At 39.8% G+C, this 15,752-nt stretch overlaps 1 protein-coding gene across 2 annotated transcripts in view; it reads right to left on the bottom strand.

The window, feature by feature from the left end:
- Positions 1 to 1,133: 1,133 nt before the first annotated feature.
- The window catches only part of NUP205 (nucleoporin 205), a 53,179-nt gene continuing 38,560 nt past the window's right edge, over positions 1,134 to 15,752 (bottom strand). For both annotated transcript variants that reach the window (XM_035551701.2, XM_035551700.2), the window contains exons 30-43: positions 15,586 to 15,684; positions 13,258 to 13,406; positions 12,348 to 12,539; positions 12,019 to 12,140; positions 10,450 to 10,588; positions 10,121 to 10,247; positions 9,242 to 9,318; positions 7,553 to 7,681; positions 6,887 to 7,013; positions 5,983 to 6,149; positions 5,240 to 5,363; positions 4,122 to 4,250; positions 3,337 to 3,410; positions 1,134 to 1,486 (exon numbers count right to left, since the gene is read on the bottom strand). In XM_035551701.2, coding sequence (XP_035407594.1) covers positions 1,334 to 1,486; positions 3,337 to 3,410; positions 4,122 to 4,250; positions 5,240 to 5,363; positions 5,983 to 6,149; positions 6,887 to 7,013; positions 7,553 to 7,681; positions 9,242 to 9,318; positions 10,121 to 10,247; positions 10,450 to 10,588; positions 12,019 to 12,140; positions 12,348 to 12,539; positions 13,258 to 13,406; positions 15,586 to 15,684 — 1,808 coding nt within the window. In that variant the 3' untranslated portion in view covers positions 1,134 to 1,333. The remainder of the gene's footprint in view (positions 1,487 to 3,336; positions 3,411 to 4,121; positions 4,251 to 5,239; positions 5,364 to 5,982; positions 6,150 to 6,886; positions 7,014 to 7,552; positions 7,682 to 9,241; positions 9,319 to 10,120; positions 10,248 to 10,449; positions 10,589 to 12,018; positions 12,141 to 12,347; positions 12,540 to 13,257; positions 13,407 to 15,585; positions 15,685 to 15,752) is intronic.

The following is a 15,752-nucleotide window of genomic DNA, read 5'->3' as shown; positions in this document are numbered from 1 at the left end:
ACATCTGGAACACGCAGAGGTCCACACGTTCAGGAATGATTTGCAAGAAGTAAATACTGACATCTGTCTAGGCAGAAATCCCACACAAATATCAGTCAGTTATCAGAACGGCATTTTCTGAAATCTAGTAAATTCCTGAGACAGGAGAATTCCAAAATTATGTCCTTGTACGGAGTTGCTTATTAAATACATTGCTTCCTGACTTTCACTAAGATGGTAGAAAAACAAACAAAAAAAACTGTTGCCAATCAACAGAAAAAATCCAACTGTGTAAACCATTAATAACTAGCTATTCCTAAAGAACAGCGAATAACCATCACCTGATAGCAGGGCTATAATTACCCCTGCTTAAAAGATGGCAAAATTCATCTGCACAAATTAATTATGTGAAGTACAACATCCTTAAGAATGTGAAACACTACATAACGGAAACTCAGGAGAGACAATTTACAAGGCACACATGGAGAACTGGGCTCTAAGTTCAGACAGTGCAATAAGAGAAATCCCACGGATCTTACATCAGAAATCAGAGGTTACACTACCCTTTTTTTACGTAAGAAACAATGATACAAAAACCTCCTATGAGAATAATCGGTAACTACAGAACCAATCTACCACTCGAGCATGTTGGCTCCCTCTTCATACCTTGTATTCTGTCTTTATACTCCTGTTTCAGCAGAAACAGCATAGAAGTCTTTAGTCCTCTAAGCTGTAAAGAACGAAACGTAAGGCAGTCACCTTCCATGCCTTTCCCTGTGTGTTTTTGTTTGTTTGTTTTTTACTTCTACCTCATATCTAGAATTGTCTAAAGAGAGGAAGCTTGTATTCCTGTTAGCTTAAAAAAGGAAGGGCAATGGGGAGCAGAAACAAGCAGTTTACTGTGCAAAAATGATCTCCTTTCATAGAGAATCCATACCAAAGGGTGTGATCACAGTCTGCAAGTGCTGACACTTGAAATCTCTCTTTCATTAAATGTGTGTGAAGCAAGAACAGCATAAACAGACACAGATCTTTTCATTTTCTCTAACAGCATCCACAAGTGTAGTATCATCACAATTGCAGAACAACTTTTTGCTTCCTTTATGTCCTCCATTTGAAATCTTTCTTGCTTGAATTTTTACATTAATCATAACTCACTTAAAAACAATTCTTTATTTTTCCGTTCAAGTTGGGAGCAGTAGGAAAGAATGCACAAAACTTATCCAAAGAGATAATAAAAAAGGTAACATTTTTTCTGACATTATTTAGAAAATGTATGATCTATAAAATATGATGATCCAGAAGGCCCGCCCAAGTGCACTGCTTCAAGGCACAAGCATCCTTTATCAGTCTTTTAAGTCCTTGATATCCTTAGGAGACCACGGATGCGTCTCACAAGAGCTTGAATAAAGGTGTAGCGTGACCGAACCTTAGAATATAACCCCTCGATGTCCAGAAGCTTCTTCTGCAGAGATTCACCAAAGCTGTTTGTGGCTTCTATCTGAAGCTGAGAAACAGAGATTTGTTGCAGTAAACAATACAAAATCTTCTCTAAAACATCCACTTATCCATTGTCTGTCAACCCTTTTACAATGCTTTATTCTCTAAAACCCTTTCAAAAGTAAGGGTTTTGAAACGTCTGAGCATAGCTTTTCTGTGCACAAACACCAGGAGAAATGTCAATGGGATTTATTAATAAAAATGAACTTTTTTTTTCCTGCCACTTCTGCATCCAATTAACACAAACTATTAAATTGCTGTGTAAGTAGAAATCACTTCTGTGTTAGCATTCGTATTTTATAGTCTGCTCAGTTTCTCTTACCCTTTTCAATCTCATTACTCTACGGCCTAGCTGCTGTCAACCTGTTGCTCCCAACAGTTATAGATTCACAGAAAATCAGGAATCATGCCCTCACGTTGCAAATCTTTCAAGGATAACTGATGTTTTCAGTGAGCTATTATTAAAAAATACATACCATTTGACTGGTTTATAAAAGGAAAAGAATGATTAATTTTCTTCCTAATAGTCTATCTAGTTCATTTTTCATTTAATTTTGTATATTAAGACTTGAAAATGTGTGTTCAGCAATGCAGCTGCTACCTGCTTCATAACACTTTCTAAAAATTTCTGCAACACTTCATTAGTTTTAAATTAAGTTATTTACTGCTGGTGCTAATGTAGTGGGTTTATGCGGCAAGGTTTCGGTAGCAGGGGGCTGCAGGGGTGGCCTCTGTGAGAAGAATCCAAAAGTTGCCCCATGTTAGGTAAGGGCCAGTTCCAGCTGGTTCCAGAGGGACCCACCACTGGCAGACAGCCAAGCCAATAAGTGATGTTGTTTGTGCCTTTGTGAGAGCCCATTTAAGAAAGGGAAAAACCCCTGCAGCACAACAGCAGCTGGGGGAGAGGAGTGAGAACCAGCCCCGCAGACCCATGGGACAGTGCAGCAGGAGGGCAGGAGGTGCTCCAGGCATGGAGCAGCAGTTCCCCATCGGCCTGTGGAGAGGCCCCAGGTGGAGCAGGCTGTCCCCCTGCAGCCCATGGGTCCCACACGGAGCAGATCTCCATGCTGCAGCCCGTGGAGGAGCCCCCGGTGGAGCAGGTGGATGTGGCCTGGAGGAGGCTGCGGCCCATGGAGAGCCCCCGCAGGAGCAGGCCCTGGGCCGGAGCTGCAGCCCGTGGAGAGGAGCCCACGCAGGAGCAGGGGGTCTGGGGGGAGCTGCCGCCCGTGGGGGACCTGTGCTGGAGCAGTTTGCTCCTGGGGGATGGATGGACCCCGTGGTACGGAGCCACGTGGGAGCAGTTCTTGAAGAGCTGCTGCCTGTGGGCAGCCCCTGCAGGCTCAGTTCAGGAAGGACGGCATCCCGTGGGAGGGACCCCTCGTGGAGCAGGGGCAGAGAGGGACCGTGAAGGAGCAGCGGAGATGAAGCGTCAGGGACTGACCACAGCCCCCATTCCCAGTTCCCCTGTGCCACTCAGCGGAGAAGGTGGAAGAGGGTGAACGGTGGGAAGGTGTTTTTAGTTTGTTTTCCTCGTTTCTCACTTCTCTAGGTTGTTACTAATAGGCAATGTATTTTTCTAATCTCCCTACACTAAGTCTATTTTGCCCGTCACAGTAATTGTTGAGATATCGCCCTGCCCTTATCTCAACCCTTGAGCCCTTTTCATTCTGTTTTCTCCCCCTTTTCCTTTGAGGAGGGGGAGTGAGAGAGCAGTTGTGGTGGAGCTCGGCTGCCCAGCTGGGTAAAACCACCACAGTTACCAGAGGTAGAGATGGGAAAATTATGATCAGACTGCTCTCAATAGCTGTATGGCAATCACTCGCACCCTGTACTTCTCGGCAGACTGTTAAATCTCACCTGATCTATATCATGCTGGCTCACTCGATTCAGGCCACTGCTGAAATCCAAGTTGGGCTCTGAACCAAAGGAATCTAGTGATGGAAAACAAGAAGTTAAAATTATGTTGGCCACTCAACAACATATTTTTTCCACATCATTATAAAATTATTTTAAAATGCAATACTCAAAATTGGTCACCAAACTTGTATATTAGAAATTAAAGTATTTTTTGTACTTAACGTATTTTTCCTAAATCATTGAACAGTCATTAATAATTTTGAGCACACAACATGGCACTTTGCAAAAAGCTCCTCCCCAGACTCCCCAGATCACTTCTCTTTCTGACTTAGTTCCATTCCTTTTTTTTTTTTTTTTAATACCAGAATTCAACACACTTAAATTTTTCTGGTGAATCAATAGTGCCTACGTCTCTAAAAATATTTCCAAAAACATCAGTCTTCATTTTAATTTTTAATTTAATCTTAGATTATTATATTACAACATTTTCATATGCATTGTTTTGGACCACGATCTGATTATATTATTTGAACTTTACTTTTTTTAACAGAAATAAATAAAAAATACTTCTATTTGGAGATATGCGTAATAGACAAAACACAAAAGCCTGTGACTCAACAATATTTGTATTGTCAATTCTCCAGAGGAAAAAAGAAGCGTAAGTCCAAAACCAAACAAAATCTCTTCATTAAATACAAATGGCAAGATATTAATAGTAACTAAATCAGTTTTAAATTTAATCATCAGAGTTACTCAGAGACACCTCAACATTTCAGAAATTTTACCTTGCAGTCTTCCTCTCTTAAATGATGTCCTGGAAGACAGCAGTGGGTCTTGGGAGTCAGTGGGTATGCAGTTCAGTAGATAGTGTTCCAGGTGACGCCAAAGAATGAAGAGACAGGTTTCTATAATATCTGTAGACACACATCTAAGTGAAGGAGTTTAAATATGTTGGCTTTAGATAGTACATTCACTATATAAGTGTATTCACACAATCACTTTGAAGCAGTTGAAGATGTTATCTCAACCATCTGTAACTTCCTCCAACAGCAGGTTCAACCCCCACTACTGTGGCCTGGTAACGGACCACATGCTCTCTCCTTACCTGCTTCTGTGCAGTACTGGCTAGGTTAGTGACTGGTTAGGTTAATGACTGCTGTGCTCAACCTGGAGAGGCTTTAAACCAGCACTCTGCACCAGAGCAGACTATCAGTGCTCAAGTGATTTGTAATGGTAGTTCAGTTGCAGAAATAGCGAATTTAGAGCTGAGGTTGTAAAGCTGGAGGTGGCAGTAATATCTTAAGCTACAACGGGTGCTCCTGCAAGAGCACATCTTTCCTAAGCTAGGTTTCAGAGGAAAATTCCAATCCTCTGCAGACAATTATTTTGTGTGTGATTAGTTATTTCCATAGAATTACTGATGTTTATGAGAAAAGGCTTATGCACAGCTCACTATAATGTTGGGAACTCCACTTGCTCAGACACACATCTCAATTATTTTTCAAAGCACTTTTGCCACTGCACCTGTACATATGTGTACATATTTAGTGGTTCTGGATACTAAATTTAAGAGCTGGGCTGTAATAATATTAGCAATACAATATTGTAATAATATTTAAGAGCTGTACTTTATCATAATATTGAAGAACATCCTAGCGGGGTCTCCATGATGGGAATTATCACTAACCTCATCTTCCAGCCAGAGTACTAATTTAAAAATACTTACAGCCTGACAGTAGCAGAACAATACACTCTTACTATTTTAAGTTTCAGAATTTCAAATTTCCCTTTTGCCTAATAATGTGTTCAAAGTGGTCAAAACTCTCAGTAAAAAGAATCTGTTCCTATTTCTCCGCATTTCTGGAACAGCATCTTTAGGGTCATTTCAGTTTTAAAAGGATACAAGAACAGAGAGAAAGTAGTTTGGCTCGGTTGTTTATTAGCTTCACTAGGCGTCGCCTTGCCAAAACGTATTTTTGGGCAGTGGAGATTTTGTCAACCCCAGCTGGCATAACTGACTGACACAGCTGTAACAAGAAGAGGAAAAACAAGGTAGCAAGTCAGAGCAGAATAATAAAAGAAATAAGCAAATAAAATTATTTGTCAAATGTCAGCTACTATTTCTTCAGAACTGTGGTCTCTATTTTTAACTCATATAGCCTTGGTTACAAAAAAAATGAATAAACTAAACGTATCCCCAAGCAACTTTTGTATCAAGAAAAATGATCATTTGGGTTATCAGTCAGTTTATTAGTTCACTGTGATAGTGACAGTGATTTCTCTTCTATATAAAATCCCCATTCTCTCTGTAACCCAGTCATCTCAACAAGAACTGATGCAAAAGTTAGAGCTACTCAACACAACACAAGTTACATCTATTTGTTCAAGAAGGATACATGATGAGCAATCCCAAAGCGTTAGCAATGTTCTTCCAGTATAATGAAAAAACATGCGCTACTTTTACAGAGCTAAGCCCAATATTTTCCCCCAAATTTTATGCTGCCCATCCTATGGACCCTCCTATCAACAGCAGGAAAGATCATGCAAGAGAACTGGAACTATTTACTTACCCAAGATGCTTCTGAGTCCCTGAGCTATATCTGTTACGAGCAAACACACAGACTACAGAGTTAGCAGAACTGTTACCTCTTTTATTTCATCTGGTGGGAGTTGCTCCACATTTTGCAGTTTGTTAACACTCTGACGATGACTATCATAATAACTGAAGAAATCATTAGTGCTCTGTTTCAGTAGGTAGACAATAATGCCCAGACCAGGCAAGCGCCAGTACGGAACCACTGGAGCTTGTGCATCTAGAAAAATATGACCAAGTTACAAAAATCAAATTAAATGACGAAAAAAATCAAGAAATCAATAAGGTATCTTCTCTGTCAATAAAGTAGTGAAAGACATGAAAAACATGCACTTGCAAGTTTACATTTTATTTCTGTTTTAGAATTTACACAAATTAAAGTCTAGGCAAAAAGTTCTGTGTCTGCAGTACTAGAAGACAGTCAGTACAGTAAGTACTGAGCGTAACACATGAAACTTTACCTAGACCAGAAGACATACTATGTAAATTTTTTAACCACTCAGCTACATAATAGCACACCACAACCTGTTGCCACGTGCCATAATGAAGAGTTCCAGTCAGCATCAAAATGCACCTTACATGTCATCAATAACGTCCTAGTTCCACCTAACTTAATCTAGCACAGCTGCTGAAAAAAAAATTTAAATCCTTACCTTCCCCCTCTTATACTATTTATTTACATACACATTATTTTACTGATATATGTGTTTCTAAGGCTGCAAGGGGAATCAGTTTAAAAAGCATTTTTGGTCACTTTTGTTTTAACTTGTATTAGTTCCCTTATTTGGTGGAGTGCAAGGCCATACATGCATTTATTACAGTATAAGAAAATGAGCAGCTACAGCATTGGCATAAAGAGACTTAAAGTGTAAGATAAACTACAGCCTCTGGTAGGTAATTTCATGCTAGCCCAGATGTCGCTATTCAATCTCAAAAAACAGCATGCTAAAATCTCACCTTGACGAGGCCCATCTCGGTTGGTTGTCTCTGACAGGCTAGGAGTGAACAGACAAACAGTGTGCTGAAAACTGGGGGCACTTTGCAACATAAGTGACTCACAGTACTCCATCACATTTGCACAGATCTGAAAAAAAAAAGAAAAAAAGACAGCATGCAAGTTACTACATGTATAAATGTCAATTAACAACATTTTGCTTTCTCTCTACTCACTTGAACGTGATGATTCTTTTTTCTGATCAGTTACAGCCTCACTTCTATTTCAAGCCCAGGATTTGCAACCTCACCTCTTTCCCAAACCTACTAGTTGCAATTTCTGGTCATTTTTAACTCTTCTTGTGCATGTTCCATTTAGTGTTCCCCATTGCTCTATTGCCCTCTGTATCCAGCCCTTATTTTGAAAATTACCGATCAATTTAAAGTTTTGAACTTCACAGACTTTGTGTCTAAAACAATAATGGTTGCTAATGCAAATTTAAATAACCAAACTTTCAATGTTTATTTTGAATATAAACAAAACATGGGATCCTATACCAAACTAAAGGCAGTGTAGAACATTACCACTAGTCAAAATCATGTGAAAGTACCTCAACTAAAAAAATCTGTACAACAGGTAAAATTTCACAGTTTGAGACTGAAGGCTCTCACAGCTTCTTCTGTCCTCACCTGCTGCATGGCCAACTCAATTTCATCCCTCTTGTTCACTCTGTCTCCTTCTGAGTTATCGTCTTGCAGTTTAAACTGACGCAGTTTGTCTGAACCACCAAACCGACTCAGAAGTCCTAAGCACTGGCGCTGCCATGAGAAACAAACTTTTTTTAATTAGAACCTTAGCGAAGGAAGTGCATGATCCTTGACTCTTTTAAAAGCTGAAGAATGATACATACATATCCCTTAACATACAAAACAAAGACAGCAGTTCACATAAAAATTTTAGAACTTTAAAAGCTACATTTGTATCTTTAAAAACACAATGCTTTAATTCACCTTTACTTAATTTAAAAGTTAATGGCACCCTAAAACAGTTCCTTGAGAAATGAATTCGATTTAGAAGTTCACAATGATGTCTTACATCTTTTTAGGACTGTTATATTGAATAGTATCAATGTCAGTTTAGGTTTACCTATACCCATTTAAAAAACCTTCAACTATAAATCAAAACAAAATCTGAAGATAATGAGTTGCATAGAAGTAGAGGGCAGAAAAACAATTGAATAGTTTCATAGAATGGAGCAACAATCTATAAATCTCCTTTCAGTTTACATATGGCTGTTAAAATCATCAAAGTGCCTCAGACTGGAAGTCAGTTTTATTTGGAATGCTAAAGAAGATACCGAAGATTAAAGATTTATTGGTAATTACTTTTAGAAAAAAGTAAAACACTTGAATTCTTCAATTACTTGATGAAAATAACATGACATACAAAAGACAGAACTTACAGGAACAGATGACTGGATTTGTACAGTTTTGCTCAGAACGGCTGTTTTCAAATTAACTAATTTAAACTCCTTAAAACAAGAAACCTTTCTAGTGTTTCCCATGGGAATTTCTTGCTGACATAACACAGCAGAAAAACAACTACCCCAGCATTCCAGCAATCACTTACAGCTTGCTACTTTGCTTTAGGCTGGTCGATCTAGTAGTTACTATCAAAGTGCCCAGAGAACACATCCTTCTCTTGGCAACCAGAAATATCTGATAGGACAGCTCTGTCTACAGACAGTTTTCAAATAAACACTTCTTTACAAACATCCTCGCTGACATGGATAGCAAAGCTTCAAAAACACTGCTGAATGATGAGCTGTAAAAAGATTTGCAGTTACAGCTTTTGAATAGGACTTACTCTATCCTGGTTTTATTTCTGGTTTCTAAGACAGGGTTATTCTTAAAAGGGAAGCAAATAAATAAAATATTAGCATGCTAGACGCTACTAACATCTAACTAGTTCGATGCTCAACACTGTTGAACTGGAGACATGCTTGGGGCAAAAGTTGTAACAATATTCTGCATTATGTTCACATACTATGGTGTTGAGTTCAAACTGCTCTCCTCCACATACGGTGAATCCTAAACCAGGGAGGGAAACGAAGTCTCTGACCTAACTCTTATGTTGCCAAATGGTGTCTTCTCTACTTGTTTCAAAACAACAGCAAACACAGAACAAAATCCAATGACAAAAAACAACAACAAAACTAACCACAAAACTACTACTAATAAAAAGCACTGCACATTTTTCTTAATGCTGGAAAACATCCATTTCATAACTGCTATTAGTCAGAGCAGAAAACCAGGAAGCAATTCTAATCTACACTCACAATTCCAAAAGGACAAGTGTTAAGCGGGTAACTTTATTACCTGAAATCGACCTATATGTCCTTGTAGCTCCATCTGCGTCCCTTCATTAATATCAACATCCAGCTCATTTAGCACTCCTGATAAAAGATACAGACATTAACTGTTTTTTGTGTTTTTTTAAAGGTAAAAAAAAGATTTATGCAGTATATACATTTAAATATAAGCATTGGTCAGAAAAAAAATCAGCGAAACAAATTTTTCTCATTCTTTGAGGAAGATATTCAGATATGAATGCAGCTAGTATGCATGCTATGTAGCTTACTGTTCTGCTAACTAATTAAAAAAAAGATGGGGGGGAGGAAGGCTAGCATGAAAATTGCAGCTGTTATACTGTAAGCAAATGAACATTTGGCCTCAACCTACAACTCTGCGCTCCATCCTACTGTAATCAGACATTCCTCCTGAATGTGCTCCACAGCGCTTTTTCTTGGAAGTTTTCATTTTAAAATAAATACAAATGTAGAAAACAATAACAAATATATGGGTACACAAAAGATTTCTGTCTTCATTTTCTCAGTTGTGGAATTTTCGAATTCCGAATTTCCGAATGAAAGTTCTTTTTGAGGATACCACATGCACTTTGAACACTTCTATTTGCAAATGGTCCGAAAGACAAAAAGTACTTACTGCCAGTTGGCATAATGAAAAGAAAATGGGACGTCAAATGCACATTAAGCTGGACACCGTGTCCACTGCAAATCCACCATACTTACTTCAAGAACAATAGTTTAACATTTCCCTATTTTTTCAAGAGCTGAACATCTCCAGAGAATTCTGTGTGTTGTACGTATTCCCTGATATGTCTTGCTATTGCTTCATAGAAAACAAAGTGAGATTCATGCAGATGTAGGTAACAGACTTCAAATCCACAGTTCCTACCAGGCAAAGCTGCCTTGCTGATTATTCCTGTCAGGAAGGCCAGCTCCTGGAGAGATCCAACGCTAACATCTTGACACCTCAGGATTGCCTGAATAGTATCTGAATGGGCAATGAGAAACTGCAAAACCTGTACCACAAGAAGAAAAGAGAAATATGATTGTCTCAAAATTTAGCGTCAGGCAAAGAGGACGCAATGCTTTTACTCCTGTGAGAATTTTAGAGTGATCTCCCATACCAGTGAAAATGTTGTTTTAGAAAAGCTTACTTCCAAAGCACGCCAACATATAATTTGATTGAGTAAGCAGTAACTAGCATCTTTTGGAACTTACCTGTCCTGCTGCTTGTAGGTGTTGTGCCATGCTGGATGTGAGGATCACTTGACACAGCTGAAGGGCTGGGAGAAGAATCTGGCGATAGCGTTCCACTGGAGCAGGAATGAAGACTGGGGGATCTCTCATTCCATACATGCTTAAGAGGTTTAGTGGGGGGAAAAAAAGTAAAGAAAAAAAGATAAAGAGAAGTAAGGCCCACTAGTGAAGCAGAGCCTTGACTTAAAACTACCCTCAAGAATCTGCAAACATTCATATTTCAATAATAGCCTTGTAGTTGAACTAAGTTTATATCGGAAAATCAACATATTTTTGACACACAGCTACTGACACTCCCTGACAAAGAGCCTCTGCCCTGCTTTCCTGTAGGCCCCCTTTAGATACTGGAAGGCTGCTACGAAAGTCTCTCCAGAGCCTCCTCTTCTGCAGGCTGAACAGCCCTTCTTCACAGGAGTGCTGCTCCAGCCCTCCGATCATCGTCATGGCCCTCCTCTGGACTCACTCTCACAGGTCCATGTCCTTCTCATGTTGGGGACCTCAGAGCTGAACGCAGCACTCCAGATGAGAGTTCTTCTCATGAGAGAAGAATAGAGAGGAAAAATCACCTTCCTTGACCTGCTGGCCACACTTCTTTTGATGCAGCCCAAGATCCCCAGTTGGCTTTCTGGGCTGCAAGCACACGTTGCTGACTTATATTTAGTTTCTCATCAACCAACACCCCCAAGTCCTTCTCCTCAGGGCTGCTCTCAATCCATTCTCCACCCATCCTACATTTGTGCTTGGGATTGACCCAACCCAGGTGCAGGACCTTGCACTTGGCCTTGTTAAACTTCATGAGACTCCCATGGGCCCACCTCTGAAGCCTACCCAGGTCCCTCTGGATGGCATCCCTTCCCTCCAGTGTGTCAACTGCACCACACAGCCTGGTGTCATTGGCAAACTTGCTTACTTGTCTAAGTCTTACTTGTTTCCAAAGTGTTTGAACCAACACTGTGTCACTAAGAACTGTAAATGAAAAGCAAAGACTGAGGTTTGAAATCAACCACGGTGATTTCCCCTAAATACGCGACTTTCTTCTCTGAGATCTCTAAGTCATCTCGCAATAACCAACAATATAGCAACACGCCAAGAAACTTGTCAAGCAATACATAACTGTAATGTTTTTTTAAACATGAAATTACATTTACTTCACTACTCTACTGCTAGTGCACCTCAGGGGAGGATGAACTTTGCACCTTTTGTTCAGCAATCAATTACAAATTCCCCAAAACAGGTATAGTGGACTGGTTTTTCAAACATTAGTCTAAATTAATAAAAAATTTATTAACAACACATGGACCATTCCTATATAAGTAATCAAACAAATAGGACTTTACATAGTATAAGCAACTGGACACCCAGTTATTCGGAATTTTCCTCTCAATAAAACAGGTTTAAAGTTTTAAACTAAACACACACAAAAAATACACCCACAAATACTTACTCAAAAGGCTTATAGCTATAAAAAGATGTCACATTCTCCCAGGACTGTATTACAGTTTCAAAATCAGCCAGGGAACCAACACTTACCCTTGATGGTCTGTTTCAGGTCGCATGTCATATATTTGACACTGTGCCAGCCTCACAATCACACCAGACCTCAACAGTTCTAAAGCCCCTTGCTGACTTTTAGCTACTCTGGTGAGGAATGCCTAGAGAACAAAGGAAAAACATAAGTACTTACAATTGGAGATGAACAATGACACTTATTAAAATTATGTCTCTATTTTAGCACCATTTCAAATACTATTATTTTAGTACAGTATCTCTGAGTACAATCAATGTAAAGTAACTTTTTGTAAAGTAACAAGCAACTTTTATTTAAAAACAACACAAAATTGTTCCTTAAGTGCTCTTACCATTTTGGACTCATAGGTGTACAGCGCTTTAAGTAGAGGGGGCTGAGGTGTGAGTAAGCTCTGAAGAGTCACATCATCATCTGCTAGGCTATCCACAAGCACCTTCAGGTAGCCACTATTGGAGAGATACAATAGCCACTGCTGCTGCTTGTCTACTGAAACAATACGATCAAGCAAAGCCAATGCCAACATCTAGGATGGAAAAAAAAAAAAAAACAATTAAATCTATGAGACTAATGAGATTACTAACAAATACCTAAAAATAGTAAATGCTAGGGAGTTGCTTCTAACAGCTTCTTAAAAGCAGAGTGCATTTCTGCACTACAAGCATAACCCCTTATGTGGAAAATATTTTAAGATTTCTTGACATTTTAGTGTAGAACAAGCCAATTGCCTTTCCTCTATTACTTATCCACTAACAAAATATTACAGATGCTGTTTGCTAACTATGCCACAATATTTTTAATGAAGTATTGCTAGAAGCAGAATTACTAAGTAAAACTATTTTGCACTTTGACTAGATTCCTGTCAGAAAATATTTCTTTCTCAATATTTCTTTCTCAAGTTACCAAACTTTCCCCAAGTGAGAAAATAAACAGGTAAGTACATGATTTAAAGATAACATATAAAAGTCACAGCAGTTTATGCCTACAATCTTTTGCAGCAGTGCTTGCTACCTTTATTGTTAAACAAAGGGACACAAACCTGTTTGAGAAAATAATTAATATGCATGTACGTACCTACTTTTAACAACTTGAAGAATCAGTGGTAGGACAGAAATGTGACAGAGAGCAAGTATCTACACAGAATGTTTTCTAGTTCTACCTCATGAAATTTTCCTTCTCTGCACGGTAGTAAAATGTTCTTTAAAGCAAACAAAACAGTGATTGCAGAGGAATAATTTATTTACCCGGCCTATCTCATGACCATCACAAGCATCACGACAGACGACTTCCATAAGAGCTGCCCCGTAACTCTCAATAATTGCCATGTTTTCTCGTTGCAATTTACTAAACACATCTTCAGGAGCTGTCAGACGTTCCCACATCGTTTTTTTAGCTGTAAAAAACAAGTATAACAAAAAAGGAAAAATGGAAAGATGGGCAGCTTAGCATTAGCTTAGCTATAGTACAGCTGAGGCTATATCCTTCAGGGCATTCTTTATCTTGCAACAGAAATACCATAAACAAGGGACAAGGGTGTTTGATTGAAGTGCAGATGTTTTCCTACAAATCCATTTTTTTCTAACTATCACACACACACACCAGACAGAACTAAAAAACATATGTGCCTGTATACTTATGCCACACTTGTAAATAACCTGCCTAAAACTATTCTAAGATTCAATACACGTAACTTAGAACATCTATTAAGCCTAAGAACTTTCACTGGGACCAAAACACTTGGTTTGAAGGGAAGTAAACGAGGTAAGTAGAAAAGTCCTGATTTCAAAGTCAGCAATAAAATACTGAAAGGTCATAACAATTCCATACCTATTTTCACTACCATAGCTCAAAAAGCTGACCAAGTAATAAGCAGCAGAAGTCTTCATGCATAGTTACCAAACCCAAGGTTGTTGTTCCAGCCTCATCCAAACTCTAAGATGAAATAATGATTATAAATGTTGGTAAGTAAAGTATTCAAGCCATTAACAAATCCAACTGCCTTGAAAAACACATTTATTTTTTTGTTGACTCTTTTTGGCTTTGTTTTATGGTTTTGTTTGTTTTCCCCTGGGGTCTTTAACTAAAGGAACAGAAGGAACATCAAATAATCTTTGAGGTCCTGCGTTGGTGAGCACCAGGTCCAATAACACTTCTCCTTTGGTTGGTTTGTCTAACACCTGGACAAGGAAGTTGTCTTAAATGGACTCCAGGAGTCTCCTGGATTGCTTACTTCCTGCCACACGGCTTTCCCAGCGAACAGCCAGGTGGTTGAAATCCCCCAGGAGGATGAGAGCCTGTGAGCGTGATGCTTCCTGTAGCTGGAGCAAGAAGGCCTCACCAACAGGCTCCTCTTGATTGGGCGGTCTGTAGTAGACCCCAACCACAAAATGTCCTTTGTTGATCCGGTCCTTAATTTTTACCCACAGGTTCTCTACCTGCTCTTGGCTGTTTGTTAGAGGGAATTTCTCATAATCTATCCAGTTCTTAACACAGAGGGCAACACCCCCACCCTTCTTTTCCTTCCTGTCTCTCCTGTAAAGCCTGTAGCCCTCTGTTCCAATGTTCCAGCTGTGTGATTTGTCCCACCACATTTCCGTGATAGGAATTAGATCATAGCTTTCTAATTGCACCCTGGCTTCCAACTCCTGCTGCTTGTTTCCCATGCTACGTGCATTAGTATACAAGCATTTCAGGGAGCTGAAATGCTTATTTCTCATGCTGTGTGTGTACGTATAGGAACACATCAGATGCCTTATATTCAACTCAGCCCCACATGGGGCAGACTGAAGGGCCTCACCAGCATGCAGTCCCTTAAAGTCCCCTGAAGTCCCTTTTGATTGCTCTTTGGCTTCTCTTTGCCACCTCATCACTGCCAACTTGAAAAACCAATAAAGGGTAGTAATCAGAGGGGCGTACCAGGCGAATGATTCTACAAGTGACATCTTTTATCTGTGCCCCAGGGACATAGCAGACTTCCCTGTGAGTCGGGTCTAGATGGGCTTTCCATTCCCTTCAGAAGGGAGTCCCCTATGACTATAATCCTTCTTTTTTTCTTCGTGGGGGTTGCTGTGATGCAGGGTATAGGTTGACTTGCCCTTGGCAACTTCCCCACTGTGGATGGACCTTTACCCACATCGTCATTTGCTTGCCCATCAAGCTCCACAGCCTCATACCTGTTATGTAGGGGTGCCTGGGAAGGTCAGGCATGCAGCATGGGGGTTCGCCTGCTGCACCAAACAGGAACCTGCTTCCACTCCCCCCTGTCTCTCACATCCCTTACCTCTGTCTGGCAGCAAGGGGGTAGGGGAACCTTCGTTTCTTGTGCAGTGGCTCCAGCTGGCTCAGGAACCTGCCTCAGGGATGGCAGAGCTCTACCCCATCAGACAACCTCGTTCTCTGACTCCCTGATGCTCCTCAGCCTGCCCACCTCCTAACTCCATCTTGGAGTAAGATGCTTTCTATCTACATAACCTATCTACTTCCAGGAGACAATTCAGCATGCATGAACTATAGTTTAGGGTTTATTAAGATTTTTTTTTTCTGCTCTTTCCCAAAGTACAATTGGACCATACCGGCTTCTAAAGTGTCTGGTTCATCTGGTCTCTGGGCAATCTGTAAATAATAAAGCAGTGATCCGTAAAGATGTGTCCTCACTCTCTGGAAGCCACCTCCTGTTCACAAGAAACAGTCATAATTAGAACCAAACAGATACAAATTCCGTAACGCTATCTTCCACTGA

The sequence above is a fragment of the Cygnus atratus genome, chromosome 1 (assembly GCF_013377495.2).
Source record: "Cygnus atratus isolate AKBS03 ecotype Queensland, Australia chromosome 1, CAtr_DNAZoo_HiC_assembly, whole genome shotgun sequence".
Classification (NCBI taxonomy): domain Eukaryota; kingdom Metazoa; phylum Chordata; class Aves; order Anseriformes; family Anatidae; genus Cygnus; species Cygnus atratus.
The sequence above is the reverse complement of the archived record's forward strand: the minus strand, read 5'-3'. Positions and strand labels throughout refer to the sequence as shown.